This window comes from Thamnophis sirtalis, unplaced genomic scaffold (assembly GCF_051295495.1).
Source record: "Thamnophis sirtalis isolate CommonGarterSnake01/CBP01778 unplaced genomic scaffold, rThaSir2_p1.2 scaffold_2, whole genome shotgun sequence".
NCBI lineage: Eukaryota > Metazoa > Chordata > Lepidosauria > Squamata > Natricidae > Thamnophis > Thamnophis sirtalis.
In genome coordinates, this window is record NW_028261382.1 from 15,175,505 (window position 1) to 15,202,762 (window position 27,258).

At 45.6% G+C, this 27,258-nt stretch overlaps 1 protein-coding gene across 1 annotated transcript in view; it reads left to right on the forward strand.

The window, feature by feature from the left end:
- Positions 1-4,453: 4,453 nt before the first annotated feature.
- CHSY1 (chondroitin sulfate synthase 1) overlaps positions 4,454-27,258 on the forward strand; it is a 108,048-nt gene continuing 85,243 nt past the window's right edge. Inside the window, exons 1-2 of the mRNA XM_014054810.2 lie at positions 4,454-4,865; positions 20,741-21,236. Coding sequence (XP_013910285.1) covers positions 4,540-4,865; positions 20,741-21,236 — 822 coding nt within the window. The 5' untranslated portion in view covers positions 4,454-4,539. The remainder of the gene's footprint in view (positions 4,866-20,740; positions 21,237-27,258) is intronic.

The window sequence follows — 27,258 nt, forward strand, 5'->3', positions numbered from 1 at the left end:
TAGGTTCTGACTGGGTGGGAATGGGGAAAGGAAAAGGAAGGGAAAAACAAGGAAAGGAAGAGAGAAGAAAGGGAAGGGAAGGAAAAAAGGAAAAGAAGAGAATAAGGAAAGTTTAACTCACATCCTGTAAAAGCAGGCTTTCAATGAAGTTTGCATTTATGTCCTTTGAAATCCCTCCATTGCCATTTGAAAGGGGAAGCGAACACTAAGAACTTGCAAAATTTGAGGTGTTTGAAGGACAGGCTGCCACGTTGAGCCAATGGTTTCCTTTTTGCTCAACAGGGAGGCGGTCTTTCTTTGAGCCCAACAAAGGGGAGGGGCAAGGGGGTGGGGAGGGGATGTCGTCCAGGAGATGTTGATGAATGAAAGTGACCTCTTTTTTAGGGCACAAAAAAAAACAAAAACCCCCACTTCAGTGAACCAATTTTGATCGAAAAAAAGAAAGCACTTCATCATCCGTTAAGATGACTAAGTATAATAATATTAGACCAGCTTTCCCCAACGGTGTGCTTTCCAAATGGATTGGATTTTCAGCCAAACTGGCTGGGAATTCTGAGAGCAGCGTTTTAGCTGCTTTTGAGGGATTTTTTTTTTTTAAGCAATTTGTGATTTGTATTACAATCAATATCCAATACGGATCTGGTCCCTGTCTGTAGCAGATTAAAAGCTATTTATAATGCACGTGTTCAATTGGTGTCTCCCCCCCAACATGGGTGCACTGAGCCTGCTTCCTTCCAATTGTCTGCCCCCAAGCAATCTTGCAACTGCGAGCACATCATATGTATTTGTGGCTAATAAAACAATAAATTATTATATTTATCTGAGATTTTCCAACCCACTCAGTCATAAAATATCCTAGTATTTGGGTGTGTATGATGCAATAGGCTGAAAGGAGGTTGGCTAGTTTGTGTTTAAGTGTGTTGTGCAAATGCAGTGTGTGTATATATGCATGCACATTGTTTTATTTCTATTTTCAGGGGGAGAAAGGGATTGAAGCTTGGATAGCCTTATATTGGGTTATTTATGCTAAATTAGTTCTGTGAAGTGGCTCATAGATTTTACAACTATAGATACATTCATGTACAGGTTGTTGGTTTATCTTCTGTCAATTTTACACTTTATGCTAGTCCGACTGTCTATATGCCTTTGTGTGCATGCGGACACATATACCATTTTAAAAACAAGATCATGATATAGTTATTGTCTCTGCCATTTTAAATAGAGACTAAAATCTGCTTTCTGTTAATCAAAGGTGATTATAGCTTAATTACTAATCACTAATTAATCAAAGGTAAAAATAAAGATTCCCTTGTCAGTCATTTCCAGATCTAGAGGATGGTGCTCCTCTCCATTTCTTAGCATTGTCAGCATTATTTGGAAACATTTCCGTGATCTCATGGTTGGAACGCTGTTACCTTCCCACCGAAATGGTACCTGTTTATCTACTCGCATTTAACTGCTAGGTTGGCAGTTCCTGTTCATGGATGCCCCTAATATCCCAAGACATTTCAGCACAATATACACAACCAATGCCTGTGACTAGTATGGGACTTACTCATTCAGCTCAATAGGACAACAACTGTGGTTTAACTTTACTAACTTCTTCTTTTATAAGTGGGTAGTTCCAACGACCGAGCTTCCTCCCACTTCCTCATCAGTTTTTTAATCATATCTGATGGAGTTCTGGGCCACTCAAAAGCTTGTTTGCCATTTTATAAAAAATTGAAGTTGTTGATAGGAAATGTTAAAGTCTGTCTAAACAACCAGTAGGCTTCCTTTCCTTTCCTTCCTTCTTTCCTTTTTTCTTTTCCTTCCTTCCTTCCTTTCCTTCCTTCCTTTCCTTTCCTTTTTTCTTTTCCTTCCTTTCCTTTCCTCTTTCGTTTCCTTTCCTTCTTTCCTTTCCTTTCCTTCCCTTCCCTTCCCTTCCCTTCCTTCCTTGTTTGTGTGTCATCATATTCTTGAGTCCACCTAAGGGAGTGGGGTTGATATCTTATCTCTGGTGGCCACCAATGGAACCAAGCTAAGGTTTGAATTCCTGGTCCAGCTTTTCCCAAACTGGTACCTTTCATATGTGTTGACACCCTAAGTTCCAGGTTTCCCAATTGATGGGTAACCTAGCTATGCAATTTGAGTATTTCCCATCCAATGGACAGAAGAGGCACCTTGCTGAATGCAGCACTAAATGTCGAAAATGTCTCATCCAAAACTGCATGTTGTTTTATTAAAGCAGGGCTTAATCTGTAAAACATGTTAGGGTGGGCTGACATGGGAACATAGTTTGATTTACATAGTAGTCTCCAGTGGAAACTTAATCATTATCTTAGCATGTTATGAAAACATGCTATCGAATAATACGTAGCAATAGCACTTGGACTTATATACCGCTTCACAGCCCCCTGTAAGCGGTTTACAGAGTCAGCTTATGGCCCCCAACAATCTGGATCCTCATTTTATCCATCTCAGAAGGACGGAAGGCTGAGTCAACTATAATACAAATAGTCCCTGACTTACAATTCATTTAGTGACCACTCAAAGTTACAACAGCAATGAAAGAAGTGACTTGTGACCATTTTTTCACCCTTACGACTGCTGCAGCATCCCGTGGTCATGGGATCAAAATTCAGGCACTCGTATTTATGACAGTCCTGGGATCCCATGGTCACCTTTTGCGACCTTCTGAACAAGTCAATGTAGAAGCCAGATTCGCTTAGCAATCGTGTTACTACCTTAACCATTGCACTGATTCACTTAGCAACTGTGGCAAGAACAGTTGCAAAGTGGGGCAAAACCAACTTCACAAATGTCTCAGCGACATAATTTTTGGACTCCATTGTGGTCGTATGTTGAGGACTACCTATAAGGGATGTTATTTGCACATAAATTGCTGCTAAATTACCTTCACCCAGTTTTGTTCAGAACGCTGCGCCAACCCAATGACGCATCCAAAGTCAGCAAAACCAGAACGATCAAATCTTACAATCCGATATCTAGAGACCACCACACATGATTCCCTCGCCCAGGGTCCAATCCAGTTTTTATATATTCACTCTTCTTCAGTTATATTGTCCTGAAAGAAACTTTAGCCCTTTTATGCAGAGAAGGTGGGGAACATAAGGAGGGCTTTTGTGCCCAACAGTGAATGCACACAGTTAAAAAAAAAAAAAAATGCAGGAGCAGCAAGATTGCGGTTGGCTGAGAGGAGGACCACCTTGGGAACTGGAGCCAGAAGGTTCACAAGATCCTAAATGACTCTGCAAGCACACACTGCTTGATGCTTTGAATCTGCCAGATTTCTTCATCAATCCCGGGGCAAAGAGAGCCAAGATTGCCCGGGGAGAACCTTATGCCATCTTTTGCCCTAACTAAAAGCTGCCTTGTTTTTTTAATCCCACCAAGATTCCGTCTCCCGATCCATTTCCGTCTCCTCCGCGGGGGTGGGGAATCCCTTCCTTCGCTCTCCAGGTCGATCCCTCGCCCCTCCCGCCTCTGCGGACTCCCCCCTCTCTCTTAAATGCCTCCGGGACTCTTTTTCTGCTTCGGCTGGGACGCTCCGTTTCGGGAAGCCAAAGCGCGTCTCCGAGCCGGCAGGCGGGCGAGCGATGCGGCCCTCGGGGGCAGGCAAGGGCCTCCTCCTCCTCTCCACCCCGCCCGTCCCGCCCCTCCTGCTCCCGCCCCGCCGCGAGATGGTGAACTAAGCCGCGGGGAGATGCGCGGCCAGTGTCTTCGGCGCGGGCCCCGGCGGTGGCGGCTGCAGAAGCAGCAACTGAATCAGTCGCTCCAGGCTCCGGAGCCGCAAAAGCCAGGCCAGGCAGCGCGAGCGGGCGGCCGCGGACTGCAGCAGCCAGGCGAGCCACGGCAGCACTAGCCCCAGCGAAAGAGGCGGAGCAGAGGCGGAGGCGTCCGAACAAAGCCCGCTTCCCCGGCACGGCGGCGGCAGGAGGCGGAGCAGCAGCGCCCCTATGGCCGCGGTGCTCTCGCCCGCCAGGCTGCCTTGCCCTTCCCCGCCGGGGAAGCTCAGCTGGGCCGGCTAGGGAGGGAGCGGGAGAGCCAGCCGGAGTGGGGCTCGGGGAAGCAGCCTGCCCCGGAGCGCTGGGCGCTCTCGGGCCAGGGCCGAGGCCCGGGACGGGGAGAAGGAGCTGCAGCAGAAGCAGGAGGAGGAGGAGGAGAAAAAGGAGGAGGATCAACCGTCCCGGCTGAGTTGGGGGGGACCAGAAAGCGGGCGAGGCGGCCAGGAAGCCATTGCCGGGGGTCTCCCGAGGCACAAAGGCGGCGGAGGGGGGAACGCGGGCCTGGCCTCGCCCGCAGCCGGGAAGAACTTGCGGAGGGAACGGGGCGCCCGAAGGGAAAGAAGCGGCTCGAGAGGCGGCCGGGGAGGGGGGGAGTGGTCGTCCGGAGAGCTAGTTAGCCAGCTAGCTGGGCTACGGGGTGGGTGGGTGGGCGCCGGGCTGGGCTGGGTTTCCAGCGAGGCGGAGGACGAGAGGGGGGCTTGTGCCTTGTCTTTGGGGAGCCTCCCGGGCGCGCTGAGCAAGGGGGTGGGGAATGGCTGGCAGAAGCCGCCGCTCCTGGCTCAGCGTCTTGCTCGGTCTGGTGCTGGGCTTCACCCTGGCTTCCCGGCTCATCCTGCCCCGCGCTTCGGAGCTGAAGAACGTGGGACACCGGCGCCGCGCCAGCATGGAGGGTTGCAAGAGGCGAGGGGGCGGCGGCGGCTTGCTGCTTCTGCCCAACCGGGACTCCCGAGGGGCCCTCCTTTGGCACCCGGACCCTGCCCAGCCTCGGGGCCGGAGCCCCCCGGCCAAGAACTTCCTCTTCGTCGGGGTCATGACAGCCCAGAAATACCTGGAGACCCGAGCCGTGGCAGCCTACAGGTGAGAGATCCTCTCCGCATCCCCGTGCCCTGATCCTGGAAATGGGGGTGGTGGGCGGGTAACATGTGGGGCTCTCCCACGAAGCCCGCTTTTCACCCTTTGCTAAACTGAAGGCCGAGAATGGATGGGCTCCTGCCCGCTTCAGTCCTTTTTCTCCCCTCCTCTTGTTCTTTATTCCTCCCCCCCATTTGCCAGCCTTTTTTGGGGTGCCCCCCAAGGAATCATAGGTACCATGTGAGGCACTGCTCTCCCTCCCTCCCGGGCTTCAGGTGCATCCAGGAGTTCAATGCACACTCTCCTTCAGTGATGCTGGGGGCCCTTGTTTGGGGAGGGGGGGTTGCTAAGAAAATATGGGCTTGCATTAAGGGGGATTTTGAAACCCTCCATGCCTATCACACCTCCTTGCAGGTTGCAAGTAGACTGTGCACACGCTGGCTTTTTCTGCAAACCTATTTTATTAAGCAGGAAGGCAATAATCGAATCTTCTTGATACTCTTAAGGATAGTCTGTCTTTACATCTGTGTTTCACGCTCAGCCCTGATCTACACTTTTCAATGCCAACCCCCCCCCCCAATAAAAGGGATAACTTCCTCTCTACATAATTTATCAGAGTCAGTAGTTAATCCTTTAACAGGAGAGGAAAAACTATATGTAGTTTTTTTTTATATAGGAAAGGAAAAACTATATGTAGTTTTTTTATATAGGAAAGGAAAAACTATATGTAGTTTTTTTTATATAGGAAAGGAAAAACTATATGTAGTTTTTTTATATAGGAAAGGAAAAACTATATGTAGTTTTTTTTATATAGGAAAGGAAAAACTATATGTAGTTTTTTATATAGGAGAGGAAAAACTGTGTAGTTTTTTATATAGGAGAGGAAAAACTATATGTAGTTTTTTTAATATAGGAAAGGAAAAACTATATGTAGTTTTTTATATAGGAGAGGAAAAACTATACTTAGTTTTTATATAGAAGAGGAAAAACTAGTTTTTATATAGAAGAGGAAAAACTATATGTAGTTTTTATACCGGAGAGGAAAAACTATATGTAGTTTTTATACCGGAGAGGAAAAACTATATGTAGTTTTTATATAGGAAAGGAAAAACTATACATGTCTTTTATATAGGAGAGGAAAAACTATACATGGACATGCAGGGCCGGCGCAACGTGTAACATGTTGACACTGGTGCAATAGGACTGGGTGTTTGTTAATATGATTTATCAGATTAGGGATTTTTCTGTCTTCATTCTGAGTTGTATTGTGTTTGGGGGGGCATCTGCACTGAGGGAGCTCAACCAGTCTCATTGTACGTAGGTTGTGCACTGACAAATAAATTACTATTAACTACTTCCCCGCCTATATGGACTGAAATGCGAAGAATAAAAACCTTTTGGGGGATCCATCCAAACATGCAAAAACCCAGAGACTTAAATAAAAAGGTGTCACGTGTGCGCATGGCGACATGGATAATCATAGTGATTTCAGACCCTGAAAGTGCAAAGTTTTGTGTGGCCCGATGAATACACCCTCTTTGGCTCTTCTTTTGACCAAATCCCTTCTTCGGTCCACCAGCTCCAGCAAACTGAAGAATAACTGAAGAGTTTTATGTGGGAAGTGATAAAACTGGCTAGACACATACAATATAACCTGGGAGGAAAAAGAGGGGGAGGAGGGAGAGAAAAAAATCATTCTGCTTTTAATGGTTCTTCTGGCCAAAACCGGGTGTTAGTAATTAGTTCAGGGCCTTGCAATTCTTCTTTTAAGTTGCGTTCGCTATCTCTGGAGGGGGAAAAAGAAATAGTTCATTTTGTTTTGCAGGGAGAGGGGGGAAATCTATTTCCTGAGCATATTATATATCAGCTTTTGGCTGCGTGTTGCACTCTAGAGATCTACAGATGATTGGATTGGGAGAAGACGAAGAGTTCCAATCCATTTCCCAACCCCGAAGCTGCAGGAGACGTCAGTACCCCTACCTACGACAGCCCTCTCTCTCTCCTCTCCGTTTGGACGTTCTCCAAATGTGTAGCTTTCAGATCCCAGATTCTGCATCTGGAATGACTCTTGCTGGAGATTCTGGGAGGAGTCCTTCCCAGATCAAGATAGGGAAGGCTGTCTTGCAGCGTTGTTCCATAAAATTGATTTTGTTAAAAAAAAATAAAAAGTCATCTGCCCGTTTTAAAAGAGAAGACTTGGTGTTCCACCAGATCTATTCCACCTCCCTGAATTTCAAAGGTATTCGAAAACAACAGAGCTGGAAGGGACCTTCGAGGTCTTCTAGTCTGGCCTCCTATACGATTTCAGACAAGTGGCTGTCCAGTCTTTTCTTAAAAGCCTCCAGTGATGAAGCATCTACAACTTCTGGAGTCCAGCTGTTCCACTGGTTAATTGTCCCCATTGTTAGGAAGTTTCTCCTTAATTCCAGGTTGCTTCTCCCTTTGATTGGTTTTGCTCCATTGTTTCTTGTCCTGCCTTCTGGTGCTTTGGAGAATAAATTGATCCCCTCTCCTCAAATATTGGAATACTGCTATCCTGTCGCTCCTAATTCTTTTTTTCTCTAGACTAGCCAAACCTAAATCCTGCAACCGTTCTTCATCTGTTTTAGTCTCCAGGCCTTTGATGGAGTATTTCAGGCTGGAGAAGACTACCAAAAAGAGGTCCTATAACCATAGGTTGTCTCAATAGTGTCAGCGATGATGGGCAGATATGTCCTTTGCACCGATGATGCCTATAATCTCTATACTAGTTAGAGGAATGGTGATTTTTTTTCCTGTGTGAAGATAAAGCAGAGGTCACACAGGAATTCTGTAAGTAGGAGCCTTCTCTTGGTAACTCATAATTATTTCTCGCCTGAAGTTTGTCTTAGATTTTCTAAGGTTGAGCCAAAGCTGGAGAATTAGCTGCTGCTTATGGTGAAAAAACAATGCTTTGGACAAGAACATCAGTTTTGGGAGCAAAGAACCGATCTTTACCGCTCAGTTAGCTCCAGAACAACCAAACAGTTGTCTCTTTATTGTTTTTGTCCACTTATCAGCTAAATCAGGGGTGTCAAACTTGATTTCATTGAGAGCTGCATCAGGGTTGTGTTTCACCTGGAGGGGAAACCAGGATGGGTGTGGCCAGGTGAACATCACTCGTCTCGGGAGTCCCTATTATTGTTTTTGTCAACTTATCAGCTAAATCAGGGATGTCAAACTCGATTTTATTGAAAGCCGCATCAGGGTTGTGTTTCACCTGGGGGGACACCAGGGTGGGTGTGGCCAGCTGAACATCACTCGTCTCAGGGGTCCCTATTATTGTTTTTGTCCACTTATCAGCTAAATCAGGGATGTCAAACTCGATTTCATTGAGAGCCGCATCAGGGTTGCGTTTCACCTGGGGGGACACCAGGGTGGGTGTGGCCAGCTGAACATCACTCGTCTCGGGGTCCCTATTATTGTTTTTGTCCACTTATCAGCTAAATCAGGGGTGTCAAACTCGATTTCATTGAGAGCTGCATCAGGGTTGTGTTTCACCTGGGGGGGACACCAGGATGGGTGTGGCCAGCTGAACATCACTCGTCTCGGGGGTCCCTATTATTGTTTTTGTCAACTTATCAGCTAAATCAGGGATGTCAAACTCTATTTTATTGAGAGCCGCATCAGGGTTGTGTTTCACCTGGGGGGACACCAGGGTGGGTGTGGCCAGCTGAACATCACTCGTCTCAGGGGTCCCTATTATTGTTTTTGTCCACTTATCAGCTAAATCAGGGGTGTCAAACTCGATTTCATTGAGAGCCGCATCAGGGTTGTGTTTCACCTGGGGGGGACACCAGGGTGGGTGTGGCCAGCTGAACATCACTCGTCTCGGGGGTCCCTATTATTGTTTTTGTCCACTTATCAGCTAAATCAGGGGTGTCAAACTCGATTTCATTGAGAGCCACATCAGGGTTGTGTTTCACCTGGGGGGACACCAGGGTGGGTGTGGCCAGCTGAACATCACTCGTCTCGGGGGTGCCTATGGTGGCCCGAGCGCTCTGCCAGTGACAACAGGCTCCTGAGTTCCGTTCTCAGCTGCAATGGCCTCCTGCAATCCTCTGCCAGTGAAAATCAAGCTCGAGAGGTCTGCACGCGGCTCGTGTGAGCTCTGTTTTCAGCTGCAATGGCCTCCTGCAACCCTTTCAGTGTAAACTAAGCTTGGGAGGGCTGCAAGCGGCCCGTGTGAGCTCCATTTTCAGCTATAACAGCCTCCTGAAACCCTCTGCCAGCAAAAAATGAGCTTGGGAGGGTTGCACCCAGCCCTTGCAAACTCAGTTTTTGGCTGCGACAGCCTTCTGCAATCCTCCGCCAGTGAAAATTGAGCTCGGGAGGGTAATGTGCAGCCTTCCTGAGCTTCGTTTCTGCCAGCAGAGACATCGCAGGTCGCAGGTCGGTCCTTTGCTGTTTCCAGCGCGGCCCCACGGGCCAGATATAAACACCCCACAGGCCAGATCCGGCTCCCGGACCTCGAGTTTGACACCCCTGACCTAAATCATCTTTAGGAAAAGTGAACTTGAGATACTTGAGGACCACAGTTTAAGACGGCCTTGTTCCAACTTGGTGTTATTTCTCCCAAATCACTTTGGTGGCATCCCTGTAGCGTCCTTGTTCCCCACCAAGTTCCGAGCAACTAATGTTCATGTACTGAATTGTAATTTATGGTGAGAACTCTGGCATGAGCAAAGCAATTGAAACCAGCCTATTTTCTTCCTCTCCCCCCCCCCCGCCCTCTTTTTAACGGAGTGGAAGCTTTTAACAGAAATTGGGAAATCACTGGTCTCTTTCTCTCCACCCCCACCCACTCACCCACCCAGAAAAATAAAAGGGAGAGTTGATAGGGACCTCTGTTGCATTTTGATCAGGGACTTTTAAATGCTCCCTGAGTAAATGCATAAGCAGAGCATTGACGACGTATATGGCCTTGAAGACAAGGGAAACCTTGTTTCATGTCAGCCTATCTATCGAGCGCTCCCTTGGGATGGTTGGAAATTGACATTTGGCAGCAAACCAGGACCCTACTCTCGGGCCCGCTCTAACCAAAAAACAGGACGTTGTAGGGTCTCTTTATTTCTCTTATTTCAGCTGCTTAGGTTTTCCCTCCCCTGGCAAAGCCAGCGGATGATTTGAATCGGAGGTGGTCTGTGTACAGAATAACTGTACCGCTAGGATGAAAACGTGGTTTGTTTAGTGGCTCAGCGGGTTGCATAAAAACCCGCTGCTGTGGCTTGTAAAAAAAAGCATGGTTGAGACTAGCGTGTTAGCTAGTAAATCCTAGAGTAATGTGTAACTCATACCGCTAATTTGCTGCTCATCAGGAAGATTTTTGCCATCTGGCTGATAATCTGCCCTTCTCTCTCTCTCTCTCCCTCCCTCCCTCCCTCCCTCCCTCCCCCTCCTCTCTCTATACATCCATCCATCCATCCATCCATCCACTCATCCGTCCATCCATCCATCATCTATCTTATCTATCTGTCTGTCGGTCTGTTTGTCCATCCATTCATCTATCATCTATCTTGTATGTCTATTCATCCATCCATCTATCCTATCTGTCTGTCTGTCCGTCCGTCCATCCATCCATCCATCTATCCTATCTGTCCATCCATCCATCCATCCATCCATCCATCCATCTATCTATCTATCCATCCATCTATCCTATCCGTCCATCCATCATCCATCCATCTATCTATCTATCTATCTATCTATCTATCTATCTATCTATCTATCTATCTATCTATCTATCTATCTACCACCTATCGTCTGTCTGTCTATATCAGTATATGTGCAGGCACACCCACACTCCGACATAAGCCATGTCCTCATTGGAAGATTTGCCTGCTTGTTTCAGAGATCTCTAATTTGGTGATTGAGTAGCACCATCAAGGTTATTTGAAGAAAGAGAGAGAGAGAGACAAGGCCTTACAGCAAACATCCAACTGCTCCTACACCCTTGTAACTTTCATAAAACAAAAAATTGTTCAAGGCAGAACATGGTGACCAACCCTATGATGCTTAATCTGTATTGCTGTCCCTTTTGGGTACTCCGCAATGTAAGAAGGATGCAACTTCCTGCAGGGAGTAAGCTGGAATTAAAAAATCCAGTGACAAATAACTCTAATTACTGGTATGCTTTTGGAAGGGTTGTTATTACATGTGGCCCATAACATGATACCTTGTGCAAGGGGTAAAAGATAAAGATTCCCCTCGCACATATGTGGTGGTTGTTCCCGACTCTAGGGGCCGGTGCTCATCTTCATTTTAAAGCCAAAGAGCCAGCGCTGTCCGAAGACGTCTCTGTGGTCATGTGGCTGGCATGACTAAATGCCGAAGGTGCACGGAACACTGTGCACAGAACCCACTAAAGGTGGTCCCTATTTTTCTACTTGCATTTTTATGTGCTTTCAAACTGCTAGGTTAGCAGAAGCTGGGACAAGTAACGGGAGCTCATTCTGTTACGCAGCGCTAGGGATTCGAACCGCCAACCTTTCTGATTGACAAGCTCAGCATCTTAGCCATTGAGCTACCGCATCCCCATCTGCAGCGTTTCACCAAATACTGCAGCATTTGTTGTTCAAGCTAGATATCTCTTAATTTAAAGCTGTTTCGCCTCTCCTTGAGACTGTACTGCCCCCGGCCCCCTCCAAGAGCTGGGCCACCCAAGACTTGGTGTCCTAGAGGCAATTCTGTATCGCTTTAATACTTTCCTCTTAGCTTGTTTATATAATCAGAACTCTGTATCCTTTCTGAAACATATAGCATGATTCTGTTTTGGGTCATTAAAATACTAAGAAATCTGAGGGAGAGATACACTGTTGATGAAGATTCAGTAAAGAGAAAGCAATGTTTTTAAAAATAAGCATTTCAGAATCTGGCCTTAGCTAATTGGTATTTACATAGACCAAGATAAAAAACCCACCAAGGGCATTTTTTAATGAGCCACGGTGGCCCAGTGGTTAGAATGCAGTACTGCAGGCTACTTCTGCTGACTGACAGCTGACTCCAATTTGGCTCCTCGAATCCCACCAGGCTGCAGATTGACTCAGCCTTCCCTCCTTCCGAGGTGGGTAAAATGAGGACCCAGATTGTTGGGGGCAATAGGCTGGCTCTGTAAACAACTTAGAGAGGGCTGTAAAGCACTGTAAAGTGGTATATAAGTCTAAGTGCTATTGCTATTTAAGTTTGACATGGTACCGTGGGCTCTTCCAACCTGACATTCTTCAGAAATTTTGGATTACAAATCCCATCACTCCAGGGATTCACTGGCTCAGGGATGGTGGAGTCTATTATCCAATGCATTTGGGAGATGCCAAGGTTGGTTTGTGGTTTGATTTGTGGCACAGTGGGTAGAATGCTGTATTGCAGACTGATGCTGCCCACTGCCAGGAGTTTGATCCTGACCGTCTCAAGGTTGACTCAGCCTTCCCTCCTTCCAAGGTTGGTAAAATGAGAACCCAGATTGTTGGGGGCAAGAGGCTGACTCTGTAAACTGCTTAGAGAAGACTGAAAAGCACTATGAAGCAGTATATAAGTCTTAAGTGCTATTGCTATTAAGAGCCCTGATCGTACAGTGGTTAGAATGGCAGGCAAACTGCCCACTGCCAGCTGTTCAATTCTGACTCGCTCAAGGTTGACTCATCCTTTCATCCTTCCGAGGTTGGTACAATGTGGACCCAGATTGCTGGGGGCAAGAGGCTGACTCTGTAAACCTTTCAGAGAGGGCTGTAAAGCACTATGAAGCGGTATATTCAGTCTGAGTGCTATTGCTATTGTTTGAGAATTATACTTTGCAATATTTAGCTAAAACAGGGTTATTAGTTCTTTGGAGATAGTATTTTGGAGCTTATGTTTTGGAAGATTTTTCTGTCACATCGATAGCACAGGGTGATGTTGTTGGGAGCTACAATTCAACAGATTCCGAAACAATACACTTTGTTTCTTGCTATCGTCGAGGGAAATAATTCAGTCAGTAAAACTATTGATGCAGGTAGTCCTTGATTTGCGACCACAGTTGGAAGCAGAATTTTTGTTGCTAAGCAAGGCAGGTGTTCAGTGAATCTCACCTGACTTTGAGAGGAGTTTTTTTTCTGCCAGAGTTGCTCAACAAATCACTGTACAGGTAGTCCTCATGTTACCACCACAATCGAGCCCTAAATGTTTGTCGCTAAATGAGACATTTGTTTAAGTGAGCTTTGCCTCCACTTTATGACTTTTCTTGCCACCTTTGTTAAGCGAATCACTGCAGTTTGTTAAGTTCACAGCAGGGTTGTTAAGTGAATCAGATTTCCCCATGGACTTTGCGTCTCAGAGGGCCACCAAAGGGCATCCTGTGACTGTGGGATAACTGTGCAACTGGCATAAATGTGAGTCAAGTATCTGAATGTAAACCCCATGACCACGGAGTTGCTGCAACAGTCATACGTGTTAAAAACGGAGACAGGTTTTTCAGTGCCGTTGTACACTTGAACGATCGCTAAGTGAATTGTTGTAAGTTGAAGACTGTCTGTAAATCGTTGTAAGTTGAGCACTGTTAGTGGTTATTGTAGTTGTTAGTTGCAAAGTTGTGTCCGACCCATTGTGACCCTATGGCCACCATTCCTCCAGGCCTTTCTGTCCTCTACCATCCTCCAGAGTCCATTTAAGCTCATGCTGACTGCTTCAGTGACTCCATCCAGCCACCTCCTTCTCTGTCGTCCCCTTCTTCTTTTGCCCTCAACCGTTCCCAGCATGAGTCTCTTCTCCAGTGAGTCTTTCCTTTTCATTAGGTGGCCAACGTATTTGAATTTCCTCTTCAGGATCTGGTCTTCTAAAGAGCAGTCAGGGTTGATCTCCTCTAGGACTGACCAGTTTGATCGCCTTGCAGTCCAAGGGACTCGCAGGAATCTTCTCCAGCACCAGAGTTCAAAGGCCTCCATTCTTTGGCGCTCAGCCTTTTTTATGGTCCCTCTTTCACAGCTATCCATTGCAACTGGGAAAACCGTAGCCTTGACTAGACACACTTTTGTTGGCAGTGTGTAAGTCTTTACTGAGGTGATAAGACTGTCACAACTAGGATTAGATCCTTGCTATCTCAGTAAGCACTTAAATTTTTTACCCACCAATTTTTTTGTCATAGTCAAGGTTGAATCAAGAGAACTCTTCCCAGTTTCTGCTGTTCTTGTGATCAAATAATTGAAATGAGTAGGAAAATGGACTTCATGTCCTCCTTGTTTTTCTCCAGATGTGTGTGGCTGATTGCTGGTTGAAGTTGCATGTTGATTAGTCTGAACTTTTTATCTACCACAATCCATTCAATATTCCAAACTAGATCTACACATTTTGACTGGATTTCCTTCTCATGCCGGTCCTAGATGTCCACTCCTAAAGTTTTGTATTGAAACTTGGCTGTATCTTAACAGAACAACCCCCCCCCCAGGGGATGTTAGGGGTGCCTTAATCCCACAGTATTTGTTTCCAGAGAGTAAGTCATCTGTGTACCAAATTTGGTTGAAATTGCTCGAGGTGTTCTATGATTTATGATGCTGCTTGCTGGAAACTGACATTGACATCCAGTTTCCTGCAAATATCCCATTGGGGACAATAGGTTTGCTTAACAACCTTCACAAAAAGTTCACAAAACCAAGTCTTGCGATGACTGGCATAATTTACAACTGTAATTCTGAGTGCAATTATGGCTGAAATTTGAGGACTACCTGTATTGGGGTTTGGTTTGTTTTTGTTTCTCCTTACCTGGAGTCAGGCGCAAAGAAAGGGTACCATTCATTAAGTTACAGTTAAAATTTATTGTTCCAGCAAGAATCTAGTCATCCGATATTTGACACTAAATTGGCGACAATAAATGGATGCTAGATAAGAGTCAACATAATTCAAGAGGACTTAGACCAGTTTGTGGAACATAAGGTAAAGATGCGGTGGCTCAGTGGCTAAGATGCTGAGCTTGTCGGTCAGAAAGGTGAGCAGTTCGGCGGTTCGAATCCCTAGTGCCATGTAATGGAATGAGCTCCCATTACTTGTCCCAGCTTCTGCCAACCTAGCAGTTCAAAAGCATTTTAAAATGCAAGTAGAAAAATAGGGACCACCTTTGGTGGGAAGGAAACAGCGTTCCATGCGCCTTTGGCATTGAGTCATGCCAGCCACATGACCACAGAGACTTCTTTGGACAGCGCTGGCTTTTCGGCTTTGAAACGAAAATGAGCACCGCCCTCTAGAGCCGGGAACAACTAACGCATATATGCAAGGGGAACCTTTACCTTTAACGTAAAGACTCTAGGCTGATGACTCACTTAATTCCACCCTCCAGCTCTGCCTGCACTTCTCCTAAACCTGGTTTTTGTATCTGAGATCTCAGGACTGCTGGGTTCCTTGGTTCCCAAAACACACGCATCACAATGTTATGGCATAGGTATGACTTCCAGTAAGAATGAGGAACTTGTGGTTTTCCAGGAGTTGCTACAGTTATTCCACCTCCTTGCAACTCCAGCAAATGTGGTGGGAGGTGGTTCTTCTTTCACGGGGCCAAATTCTTTAAAGGCAGAAACTTTGAAACTCAAACCGGCTGCCTTTGTTGAAGCAGATTTCTCACCGTTTGTCAGTTGCAGTTAATCATTCATGGTGCGAAGAAGAGCAATTAACTGGTTCTCATGAAGGGAAGTCATTAAATAGGAGTAGCCCAGGAGAACCTAATCTCGCCACTTGGTCAGACGGATCCCTCGGTGGAGGGGAAAGTGGCAGATCTCTCTTGTAAAGTAGTTGCATTATTTACAGAGAAGCCAGCTTTAAAGAACAGCTGATTAAAAAGAAGAGAGACAGAGAGAGACAGAGAGTGACAGAGACAAACTTAACACCGGATGTTGACTGTAATTATACCCAGGAGTTATAGTTTTGTTCAGTTTCTGCCAAGTTTCGTTTTGTGTCGAAAGCTTATTGTAATACCCTTGGAGGAATTTCCATCTGGTTAATGTCTCTAATAGGAAGTTTCTCTTTAATTAGGAGAGAGGGGAAGTTCATTTCCTAAATGGGAGTTTCAGCGAGAGAAGAAGCAATCTTGTTTTGTCCCCCCCCCACCTACTATTTACTAATTTCTTGCCAAGAGTAAAAAAAAACAAACAACAACAACAGAAGAGCAATCGAAAAAGGTCCTTTTTTCTTCTTCCCCGATGTGGATTCTTAGCAAGAGGCGCTTGCTTCAGCTTTTAAGAGAATCGCTCGCTTGGGTGTCGTTAAAAGAAGAAGAAAAATCAGGAGCGGAAGGATTAGACAATAAATATTATGGTTTTACGGGGCAGATGCTTCAAGCCACTGAAGTCGTTTCTTAGCCTGCCCTTTGATTTCCAACCTAACTTTGTACTTTGGATAAAGTGCCCGAGAAAAATTCCCCACCTTCTGTAGGCAGTTGATATACATTTTCAGAGGAATTATTGAGTCGGTTATTTGTACTTTTATAACTGTATATGGCAACCAAACAGGACAGCTGCAGACTCCGGACGGATAGTCAAGGCTGCAGAAAGAACAATTGCAACCAGCCTGCCTTCCATGGAAAGTCTGTATAATGTACGAGTCAGAAAGACGGGGAAGTGTCTATTGAGGTTCTCAGTCGTTCATGGTTGTCCCAAAGGTGCTTTTTTCAAGAGGCAATTGGGCTTTCTGGTTTATTCTTTGAAGACATTTCGCTTCTCGCCCAAGAAGCTTCTTCAGCTCTGACTGGATGGTGGGGAAATTCAGAGTTGAAGAAGCTTCTTGGATGAGAAGCAAAACGTGTTCAAAGAAAAAAAAACAGGAAGTCCAATTGTCTCTTGAAAAAGCACCCTTGGGAGGACTGAGAAAATACCTTCACATCCCTCGCATCCTGGACATAAATTGTTTCCTCCCCTCCCTTGTGCCATCACTCTGCTGAATACCTAATTCTCACAGTGCTGTCTAATATCTATGTGTGTTTACCCATCTAGTGCGGCAGTAGCAGTGGTGGGTTTCAAATGTTTTTTTGAACCTACTCTGTGGATGTGGCCTTCTTTGTGGGAGTGGCTTGCCGGCCATGTTTTTTTTTCTTTCTTTCTTTCTTTCTTTCTTTCTTTCTTTCTTTCTTTCTTTCTTTCTTTCTTTCTTTCTTTCTTTTTTTCTTTCTTTCTTTCTCTCTCTCTCTCTCTCTCTCTCTCTCCTTCCTTTTGTCTCTCTGTCCCTTTTTCCTTTTTTTCTTTCATCTCTCTCACTTTTTCTTTCTTTATTTCTTTCTCCTTTCTTTCTCTTTCTCTTTCTGTGTGAGTCTGTCTGTCTGTCTGTCTGTGTGTGTCAGTGGTGGGTTTCAAAAAATTTTGGAACCTCTTCTGTAGGTGTGGCCTGCTCTTCTAACCGGTTCGGTAGATTTGACGAACCGGTTCTACCGAACTGGTGCGAACTGGTAGGAACCGACCTCTGGGCAGTGTTATTATTGTTTATCCTTATTCATTCAGATTAACAGAGTTGGAAGGTACCCTGTAGGTCATCTAGTCCAGCCCCCCCTTCCCCTGCCCAAGCAGGAGACCCTGCCTACACCATTTCTGACAGATGGCAGCCCAGTCTCTTCTTGAAAGCTTCCAGGGATGAAGCTCCCATGGCTTCTGAAGGCAACTTTTGTTCCATTGGGTGATTGTCCTCACTCGTTCTCAGTGGAAGGATTTAAAGCAGGAGAGAGTTACCAAGACATCATCTCTAGGCCTGGCAATCTCCCCACCCCCTCTGCACACACACACACACAACTGGGGAAGGGGGACCGGCAGAGTTGGGGGGAGAGGAATGCCTGCGTGAGTCAAATAAATAATATACAATTTTCTCATCTCCTTAAAAGCCAGGTTAATGCAAAGGCATCCAGGTAGGTTAAATTTGTTCCTTTCCCAATAGGCCAGTTATCATTAAAACATACACAGAGTCCTTTGCCTTACAGAGACAGTTTGCTCAGTGATTGTCCAACTCCCTCCTTTGTTGGTGTTATTTTACTGGTATTATTACTGTTATTCTGTTGCTTTTCTTTCTACACTAAGTGCTTCTGTACCGGAGGCAAATTCCTTGTGTGTTTAATCACGCTTGGCCAAATAAAGTATTTAATTCCGTTCAGTGCTGTCATCTTGTTTCAGAATGCTTGGAATTTTCGCTTGTTCTTCCCTTTGCTCTTTCTCTTTGATTCCTTTTCTGCTCCCAACTTGTAGCAGTTGCCATGTCTCATGATCAGCAGGGGGTTTGGTGCTGTTAAGTTCCAGGCTCTAGAATGCTAACTAACCTTCCTTCTAAAGTTCTAAAATGACTGCAACCTAATTCAGGAAACTGAAATTGCTAATTGATCTTAAATAAAATTGCTGGGTGGGCCCCTTTTAGCTTCAAATAAAAGAAAAGATAAAGAAGAGCTCGCTAAAATGCCATTCCCCAGGAACCATGTTGCTCTCATGTTGTCATCTTGTTTATCGACTTAGACAAACAAAATGTTTTGGGCCTGTTCTGTGAACGTGGCCAAGGACAGCAATGGCTGATCGTTTTGTCATCGCATGTCGAAAGCATGCGCGATTGCCCACACCCATAATGCAATGCGTGTGCGACACCCCCCCCCCCCGCACATGCCCACACCCCTGTGTATGCATACACAACCCCTGCATTCCCCCTCCTCTTCAGTGGTGGGTTTCAAAAATTGTTCGAACCTACTATGTGGGTGTGGCCTCCTTTGTGGGAGTGGCTTGCCGCCCATGTGACCGGCTGGGAGTGGCTTGCCGCCCATGTGACCGGATATGAAGATGCCGACGACACTTGTCAGAACCACCTTAAATTACCTCACACACAGCACTGGCATGCATAAGAATAGGATGTATGCTTGTTTTTTAAAAGGCATCTTTGTTTTGCGTTAAAACAACTTCAACACACGCAATGTTCTGATTGCACCACAAACGCAGTAGTCATCCCTACCTTTCACAGAGGCACTGAGTTTTATAAATATGAGCACGATAGTGTAGAATAATCATATCCAAGGACCAGTGGTGGGTTTCAAAACTTTTTGGAACCTCTTCTGTAGGTGTGGCCTGCTTTCCGGGTCCACTGGTAGAACCTCTTCTAACCGGTTCAGTAGATTTGACGAACCGGTTCTACCGAATAGGTGCAAACTGGTAGGAACCCACCTCTGCTCCGCTTCCCCGTGCATGTGCTCACAACCCCCTCACACCCCGTTTTAGGCCTAATAGGTCTCCCTGCAGCCTCCTGGGAGCAAAAATGGGCCATTGGGGGGGGGCGATGCATGTTGATCTTGTGAGTCTCTTTCATTGTCTTTTGGACAGGATAACTAATAAATATTTAATAGAGAATTAACTGTAGGATAGGATCATCTCTGCCTGGATTGTTGGTATGTGTTGCGACGGAAAGCGTGTTTCAGATTGAAATGACGACTCATCATATTAGTCTTGGTTTCTCTAAATATTTGCTATTGAATATTAATCGGCTTAATATCCCCAGCAATTTGAACAAAGGCAATCTAACAGATTGTTTTCTTGAATTAAGCTCAGGAGATAATTTTCTTACTTTACAATGTTAACACCTTCCCTTTTAAATATATTATTTTATAATGTGTACATTGTTTACACATCTGTCAACATTGTAAGCTGGAGCTTCACTTAATTTAACCAGTCTTTTTACCTTTCCTGTTACCTTTTAATGCATGAACAGAGCCATTATTTTTCATCTAAAATACCTGTGAATTGCTGATATAAAATAGCAGTTAACACTTTTAAGGAGCATTTTGTTTTCACACTTTGAGAACATTTCCCAGCCCAGAATTAAAGCACAGATTATGCTTGGAACAAGGCTATTTAATTCGAGCAGGAAGTTGATAAGTGTATTGTTACTGAGCTGAGTAGCACTTTTTCACACACCTTTTCCTGCAGAAAAATGCACATTATATACATGGAAAGTTATGCAGAGAAGATGGGTGGGGGATGGAAACTCCTTTGAAATGAGCTGGACTTTGTGATAGCTATATTCATGTAGTTTCCTTGGCACAAATTAAGTTTCCTTGGCACAAATGAAGAAATGGTTTGCCATATGAGGCCCTACTATCATGGCCCCACAAGATAGATAGATAGATAGATAGATAGATAGATAGATAGATAGATAGATAGATAGATAGATAGATAGATAGATAGATAGATAGATAGTTTGTTATTTATATAGATGAAGTATATGTTTTAAATGCAGCCCAAGACAATTCCTCTTCACTCATCCCCCTCTCTCCTTCCTTCCTTCTTTCTTTTCTTCCCCTCTCTCTCTCATTACCTATCCATCCATTATCTATCTATCTATCTATCTGTCTATCTGTCTGTCTGTCTGTCTGTCTGTCTGTCTGTCTTATCATATCTATCTATCTATCTATCTATCTATCTACCTACCTACCTACCTACCTACCTACCTATCTTCTACCTATCCATCCATTATCTCTACCTTTCTATCTTCTACCTATCCATCCATTATATCTATCTATCTATCTATCTATCTATCTATCTATCTATCTATCTATCTATCTATCTATCTATCTATCTATCTTCTACTTATCCATCCATTATCTATCTATCTATCTATCTATCTATCTATCTATCTATCTATCTATCTATCTATCTATCTATCTATCTATCCATCCATCCATCCATCCATCCATCCATCCATCCATCCATCCATCCATCCATCCATCCATCCATCCATCCATCTATCTATCTATCTATCTATCTATCTTCTACCTATCCATCCATTATTCATCCATCCATCCATCCATCCATCCATCATCCATATTAAGCATTGTAGCCTGAACGATGAGCTCAAAATACAAAGCATTATTTTTAACTTAGGTTTGGTTTCTTCCTCTGTAGAACGTGGTCCAGCACAATCCCTGGGAAGGTGGAGTTTTTTTCCAGCGAGGGCTCAGATATGTCTCTCCCGATCCCCATTGTGTCGCTACCTGGCGTTGACGACTCTTACCCACCGCAGAAGAAATCATTCATGATGCTCAAGTACATGCATGACCACTATTTGGACAAATACGAATGGTTCATGCGAGCGGATGATGACGTCTATGTGAAAGGAGACAAACTGGAGAACTTCCTGCGGAGTTTGAATAGCAGCGAGCCCCTCTTCCTAGGGCAGACCGGACTAGGCACGACTGAAGAAATGGGGAAACTGGCCCTGGAGCCCGGAGAGAACTTCTGCATGGGGGGTCCAGGAGTAATCATGAGCCGAGAAGTGCTTCGGAGAATGGTCCCTCACATTGGGGAATGCCTTCGAGAGATGTACACCACCCATGAGGACGTGGAGATCGGCAGATGCGTACGGAGATTTGCAGGAGTGCAGTGTGTCTGGTCTTACGAGGTAGGCCCAAGGCTGGGGTAGAGAAGAATTTAAGTATTCAAGATGTTCTCCAGAGCTGTCATTCTAAGGAATTTCTCTCTCTCTTCTTCTTTTTCTTCTTCTCTCCTTCCAATCTCTCTTTCTCTTTTCCTTCCTTCCTTTTTCTCTCTCTCTCTCTTCCCCTCTCTTCTCTCTCTTCCATTCTCCCCCCTTTCGCACTCTCCCTCCCTCTCTGTTCTCGCCTTCCCCTCTCTCTTCCTCTTTTCCTTCCTTCCTTCCTTTCTTTTTCTCTCTCACTCTTCCCCTCTCTTGTCTCTCTTCCATTCTCTCTCCCCCCTCTCTTCCTTTTCCTCTCATGCTCTCTTTCTCTCTTTGTCTCTCTTCCTTTTTCTCTTCCTCTTTCTGTTTCTATCTTCCCCTCTCTATTTCACTCTTCCCTCCTCTCTTCTTCTCTCTTCCTCTCACACACACACAGACACACATGCACACAATATTCTTATGAACAAGCAAAGGAAATTTTTTGAATTGGATGCTGGATCATTTCAAGGGTTCAATAACTTATGAATAGAAATCTTAGATTATTCACCTTATGCAGTCATGTATAAAGCATGGAGGGAGATGTGTAAGGGAAAAACTATTTTCCAGTTATGCCTCTCAATCTGTTTATTGAGCTCTAACAACATCAGCTCAGAAACGGGGGGTGCATGAAAAACTAAAGTTACCTAAGTTGCAATGTGCATTTTCATACCTGATTTTTTCCATACGTTGCATTAAAACATGGCTTTTTAACCCTGATTTACAGATTAGTCCAGTCAAGCTAAGGCATACATTCTAGTTTAAATGCCAGAATAAGTGGCTGACGCAGTACATGGAGCTATGAAACGTAGTTGCCAAAATGTAGTGGCTGGTCTCAAGGACGGTGCTATCTGAACCATGCATTTGGCCCAGTCTTTTGGGTGACTCTAACTTCTATGTATAATAGAAATCTGAATTTCTCAGAAGTACAAGTTCTGTTCTCGTCAACCAACTTCTCCTTGATAAATGAGTTGTTTTTTTTTCCCTTTGGGCAGTTACGATAAAAACACTGTGATTTTCAGACAGTGTGTTCTGTATTAGTCAGCACTTTTAATTCCTGGTATCTTGTGAATGACCTTCTTCTGGGATCAACGCAGAGAGAAGAGGGCAAACTCTACATTTAGTACATCTATGGGGCGAGAAACAAGAAGTTGACTCCAGTTGGGATATTCAGTGTTGATCTGCTTCCAGGTCACCCGTCTTCTAGGGATCAGAATCTCTCCTGGTTGGATCCATGGATATCATGATTAGGAATTACAAACCAACATGAGTTTTGATGAGCATAATGCACATCACATCATTGAATGAAAGGTTGATTGCAGCTGGGTGGTTGACTTTATTGTGCGTACAGATGATCATCCTAATCCCAATCCAAAACACATGTCCCAAATCAGCCCCCCAATAAATTGCCAGGGATGTTATGGTCCCCTGAAAACTTCCCCCAAAGCAAGTAAAATAAGTTCCCTCTAATCCCATGATAGTGGACCTGTGGCACGCATGCCAGAGGTGGCACGCAGAGCCCTCTCTGTGGGCACACGCACTGTCGCCAGCTGCTCTTCTGGGTTCCGGGCCGCACCTGGTCTTCGCGTATGCACACGGTGGAACCTGGAAGAACAGCTGGCCTCCATGCACATTTCCTGAAGCCTGGGGAGGGCGAAAACGGCCTCCCGGAGGCCCTCTGGAAACGGATAGTTTCTGAACTTCCGGTTGGCCCGTTGGGGCCGTTTATCACCCTCCCCAGGCTCTGGAGGCTTTCCTGAACCTGTGGAAGGCGAAAATCAGCCCCAATGGCCCAACTGGAAGTTCGGGAACAATCCGTTTCTGGCTTCCGTGGCCCAAGGGAGGCCATTTTCGCCCTCCCCAGGCTTCAGGAAAGACTCCGGAGCCTGGGGAGTGGTCGTGCGTGCATGCATGAGGTGTGTGTCGTGTGCGCATGCGCAGATGGGCGGAAAGGATTGAGTGGCATTCGGGGGGTGCGCGCGCAATTTTCCGGAGCGAGGGACAGGAGGATCCAGTAGATGGTATTAACACGCCCAATTGGCCATGAGACTGGGATGAAGCTGAAGCCACGCCTCTGTGCTCCACCCTTGACTTCCAGTTTCATCTCAGTCCGGCCAAAAAGCGAGACCTCTTATTTTTCTCTCCTGTATTTCTACCATTACTGACGCCTCCTGGCAATTGTAGCCTCCCTAGGAATTGCTCTCTTCTTCTGCCTGGCTTTTCTTTTCCTGGCCTCCAGGGACAGTTCTTTGCCTTCTGAGGGCTGGGAAGGCTCAGGCGCCATTGCAGCAGCCATTTGGAGCCATACCAGCCACGCGACTGCAAATTTTGTCCCTGGGCAATCGGGAGGCTTGCGGGCTCGGGATTTCGAACCCCACGGCCTCTCATCGCTGAAAATTGATCGCTCTAGCGGCTGGAATCGAGCTGTGGTGGCGCTGGGAAGAGTGTAAAGGCTTTGTGGGGCTGCGAGGCAAGCCGCGGGGAGGCAAATCGACACGTGGGTGCCTCAAGCTGGGAGAAGCCTCGGCGGCAGTCCCTGTAGCCCGCCGAGCTTTCCCCTTTCTTTGCCTTGCTGAAGAGTGGAGCAGAGAGAGAGCATCGAGGAGGCTTTGCTTGGAGGGCCGTGAGTATTGCCACGTGGCAAATGGCTGAGGAGGCGCGAAAGTCCTCTTCTCCCCCCACTCCTCTGGGGAAGGCCCCTCTTCCCGGCAGTGCCCCGCAGCCTCGGCTAGGGCTCAAAGGGTGGCGGCTGCCTCTCGTCCCTCAAGTCCCACGCAGAGGGATGAGCTTAGGAGGCAGAAGGCCCTTTCTAAGACCTTTTCTAGGGCAAAAAGGTTAAGGGCCCAGCAGGGCAGACTAAGTGTATCTCCTCCTCGTTCCAGGTCTCCCTTGGGGGGTGCACCACAACCAGTCCCGTTTCCACCACCCCCTGGTTCTCCAGATTCTCTTAGGAGGTTTTTTGGGGAGGCTTCCCCTTTTCCACCTCTTTCCCTGGAAGACCAGGGCCTGGATTTGGAGGATTCCTGCATGCAGGTGGATCCCAGTGGAGATCAGGCCTTGCCCAGGCCTACCCTAGCTCCCCATGCTGGGGCAGCTCAGGATCCAGTGAATCCCAGCTGGGATTCATTGGATGTGGGTGATCTTCCCAGGGGGTTGCAGAACCTGATTGAGAGGGCCATTTCCTCTGGCATTGCTGCTGGCATAGTGCATGCACTCAAAAGCCCGATTGGGCTAATTATCCGGGGAGGTCTTATTTTCAGGGAAACGGGGGAATGCACTGGTGCTGATGAGCTGGCTTGGAATCATTTTCAGTTGACACTCTTGAGCAGGGATGTCAAACTGGGAGGCCACGGGCCGGGTGCATCCCGTGCAGGCCATGCCCACCCCAGCTCCGCGAAGGGAAAATACATCACGTGATGGCAACATGACGACGCGAGTTTGACCCCCGCCCTCTTTTGAGTTGATTCTTATTAACAACTCCTTCCTTTATGATAAATTATGAGTCATTTCTTTTTCTTTGCACTCTTCGTCAGCCAATGCTTAGTTTCTTCTTCCTCTTTTTCCAGCTCTGTATCTCAGCAGTGTATGCTTTGACAAGAATAGATTTTTTTTTAAAAAAAATTAAAGGTTCAGTAGGTATTTTTGGAACTGGAAACAATGGGCTCTTGCGCGACAGCCTCTTAAAATAAATCATGCGGTTGACGAAGGTTTTCTGCAGCGAAGGTTTTCAGTTTTCTGCACAGTTAAAAAAACAAAACAATCCTCTTAGCTTTTTTTCCCCCCTGCACGAAAGTGGAACCTCATGGCTGAGATGGAAACTCTCGCACACATTGTCTCCTGGCAGACGGTACAAGGACTGCCTGACACAGCTCCTCCACCATCCATCAAATGTTGTCCTTCAAACAAGCTTCCCTCCCAGGCTCTGGGAAGAGAGCAGTTTGCATTGTCCTGCCATGTGTAGAGATAGCTCAGAAATGAAGTCTGGGAGCCTTTGATCTTTTGGACTGCTGGCCCTCGTACAGATGGGCCTCTCGACTTACAACAATTTGTGGGTTGTCGGTTTTTTTGCCATTTCCTTTTTTAATTTTTTAATTGGACACTTTCCAAACATTAAAATCACAATTACATTTTTACAGCTTTCCATTATCGGTATTTCTTTTTTCTGATTTTGGGTTTTCCATTTTCCATTCTATTATCTTATACGTATTCCTCTTTGTTTCATACTTTCTCATTTTTACAGTATACACATCTATATACAATATTTCCATCTCTATGGTTTTCTAAGTATATGCCACCTCTTTTCATTGTGTTTACTACTGTAACTTTTGGAGTATAAGACACACCTTTTTCTCTCAAAAAAGAGGCTGAAAATCTGGGTGCGTCTTATACACTGTATAGATTTTTGCTCAATTTTGTTCCCCCTCCCAGCCCCCAGGAACACTATAAGCTTCCTAAAAGCTATCCATGCCCTTTTTTTGAGAAAAAATGGGCCTGCTTTCACAAAAAACGGGCCGTTCTTTGCTCATCCCCCCACCCTCCCAGGAGCACTCTTCAAGCCTCCTAAGGCTATTCATGCCCTTTATTTGGAAAAAAAAAACCAGGCCCATTTTTGGTGAAAAATAGGCCATTTTTGGGAGGTTTGCAGAGTGCAAAAACTTTTTTTTAAATTTGCCTCTTCAAAACCTTGATGCGTCTTATAATCCGGTGCGTCTTATACTCCGAAAAATATGTGTTCCTTATGCATTGATTTTACATCGCTTTTCAAGCCAGATGTACCACCTGTTCCATATCTTGTAATATTCTGTTTCCTCTCTATTTCTTAGTTCCATCATTAGTTTATCCATTTCTGAGCATTCTAGCACACTTTTTTTTAATGATTTCTGCATTTGAGGGAAGGAATGTTTTTTTGTTTCCAACTTTGAGCAAACAAGATTCAACAATTTGTTTAGGGACTGTCGGGAAGTGGCAGTGGCACTGAAGAAAGTAACTTGGGACTGTTTTTTCACACTTATGACCGCTGCAGCCTCTCCACGATCATCTGATCCAAATTCAGACATTCAGGAACTGGCTTGTATTTATGATGGTTGCAATTCCTTGGGATCATGGGATAGCAATAGCACTAGCACTTAGACTTATATACTGCTTCACAGTGCTTTTACAGCCCTCTCTAAGCAGTTTACAGAGTCACCATCTTGCCCCCAATAATCTGGGTCCTCATTTTACCCACCTCGGAAGATTGGAAGGCTGAGTCAACCTTGAACCTGGTGAGATTCTTAACTGTCAAATTGCAGGCAGCCAGCAGTCAGCAGAAGTAGCCTCCAGTACTGCACTCTAACCACTGCGCCACCCAAGTAACAGGGATTCCCTGTTACGACTTTCTGACAAGCAAAGTCAATGGGGAAGCCAGATTTATTTAGCAACCGTATTACTAATTTAACAGCTGCTTGGATTCACCGAACAACTATGGCAAGAAAGTTTGCAAAATGGGGTCAAACTTACTGAACAAACATTTCAATTATGGTCATAAGTCAAAGACGATGTAATAAGCTGCCCAAAGAACAAGGTAGGTCATCACATAGATGGGGGGGCAAAATGTCCCTAAAACCCATCGTCGGTTGCTTCCTGCCCCGCCGTGGTTTGATGTATCTTGAATTTGATGGAATTGACCCAAGGGTGAGCCGAGGTGGCGCAGTGGTTAAATGCAGCACTGCAGGCTACTGCTAGATCAGCAGTTCAGCGGTTCAAATCTCACCGGCTCAGGGTTGACTCAGCCTTCCATCCTCCCGAGGTGGGTAAAATGAGGACCCAGATTGTTGGGGGCAATATGCTGACTCTCTGTAAACCGCTTAGAGAGGGCTGAAAGCCCTATGAAGCGGTATATAAGTCTACTGCTATTGCTATTGCTTTTTCAAGAGGCAACGGGACTTTCTTGGTTTTTCCTTGAAGACGTTTTGCTTCTCATCCAAGA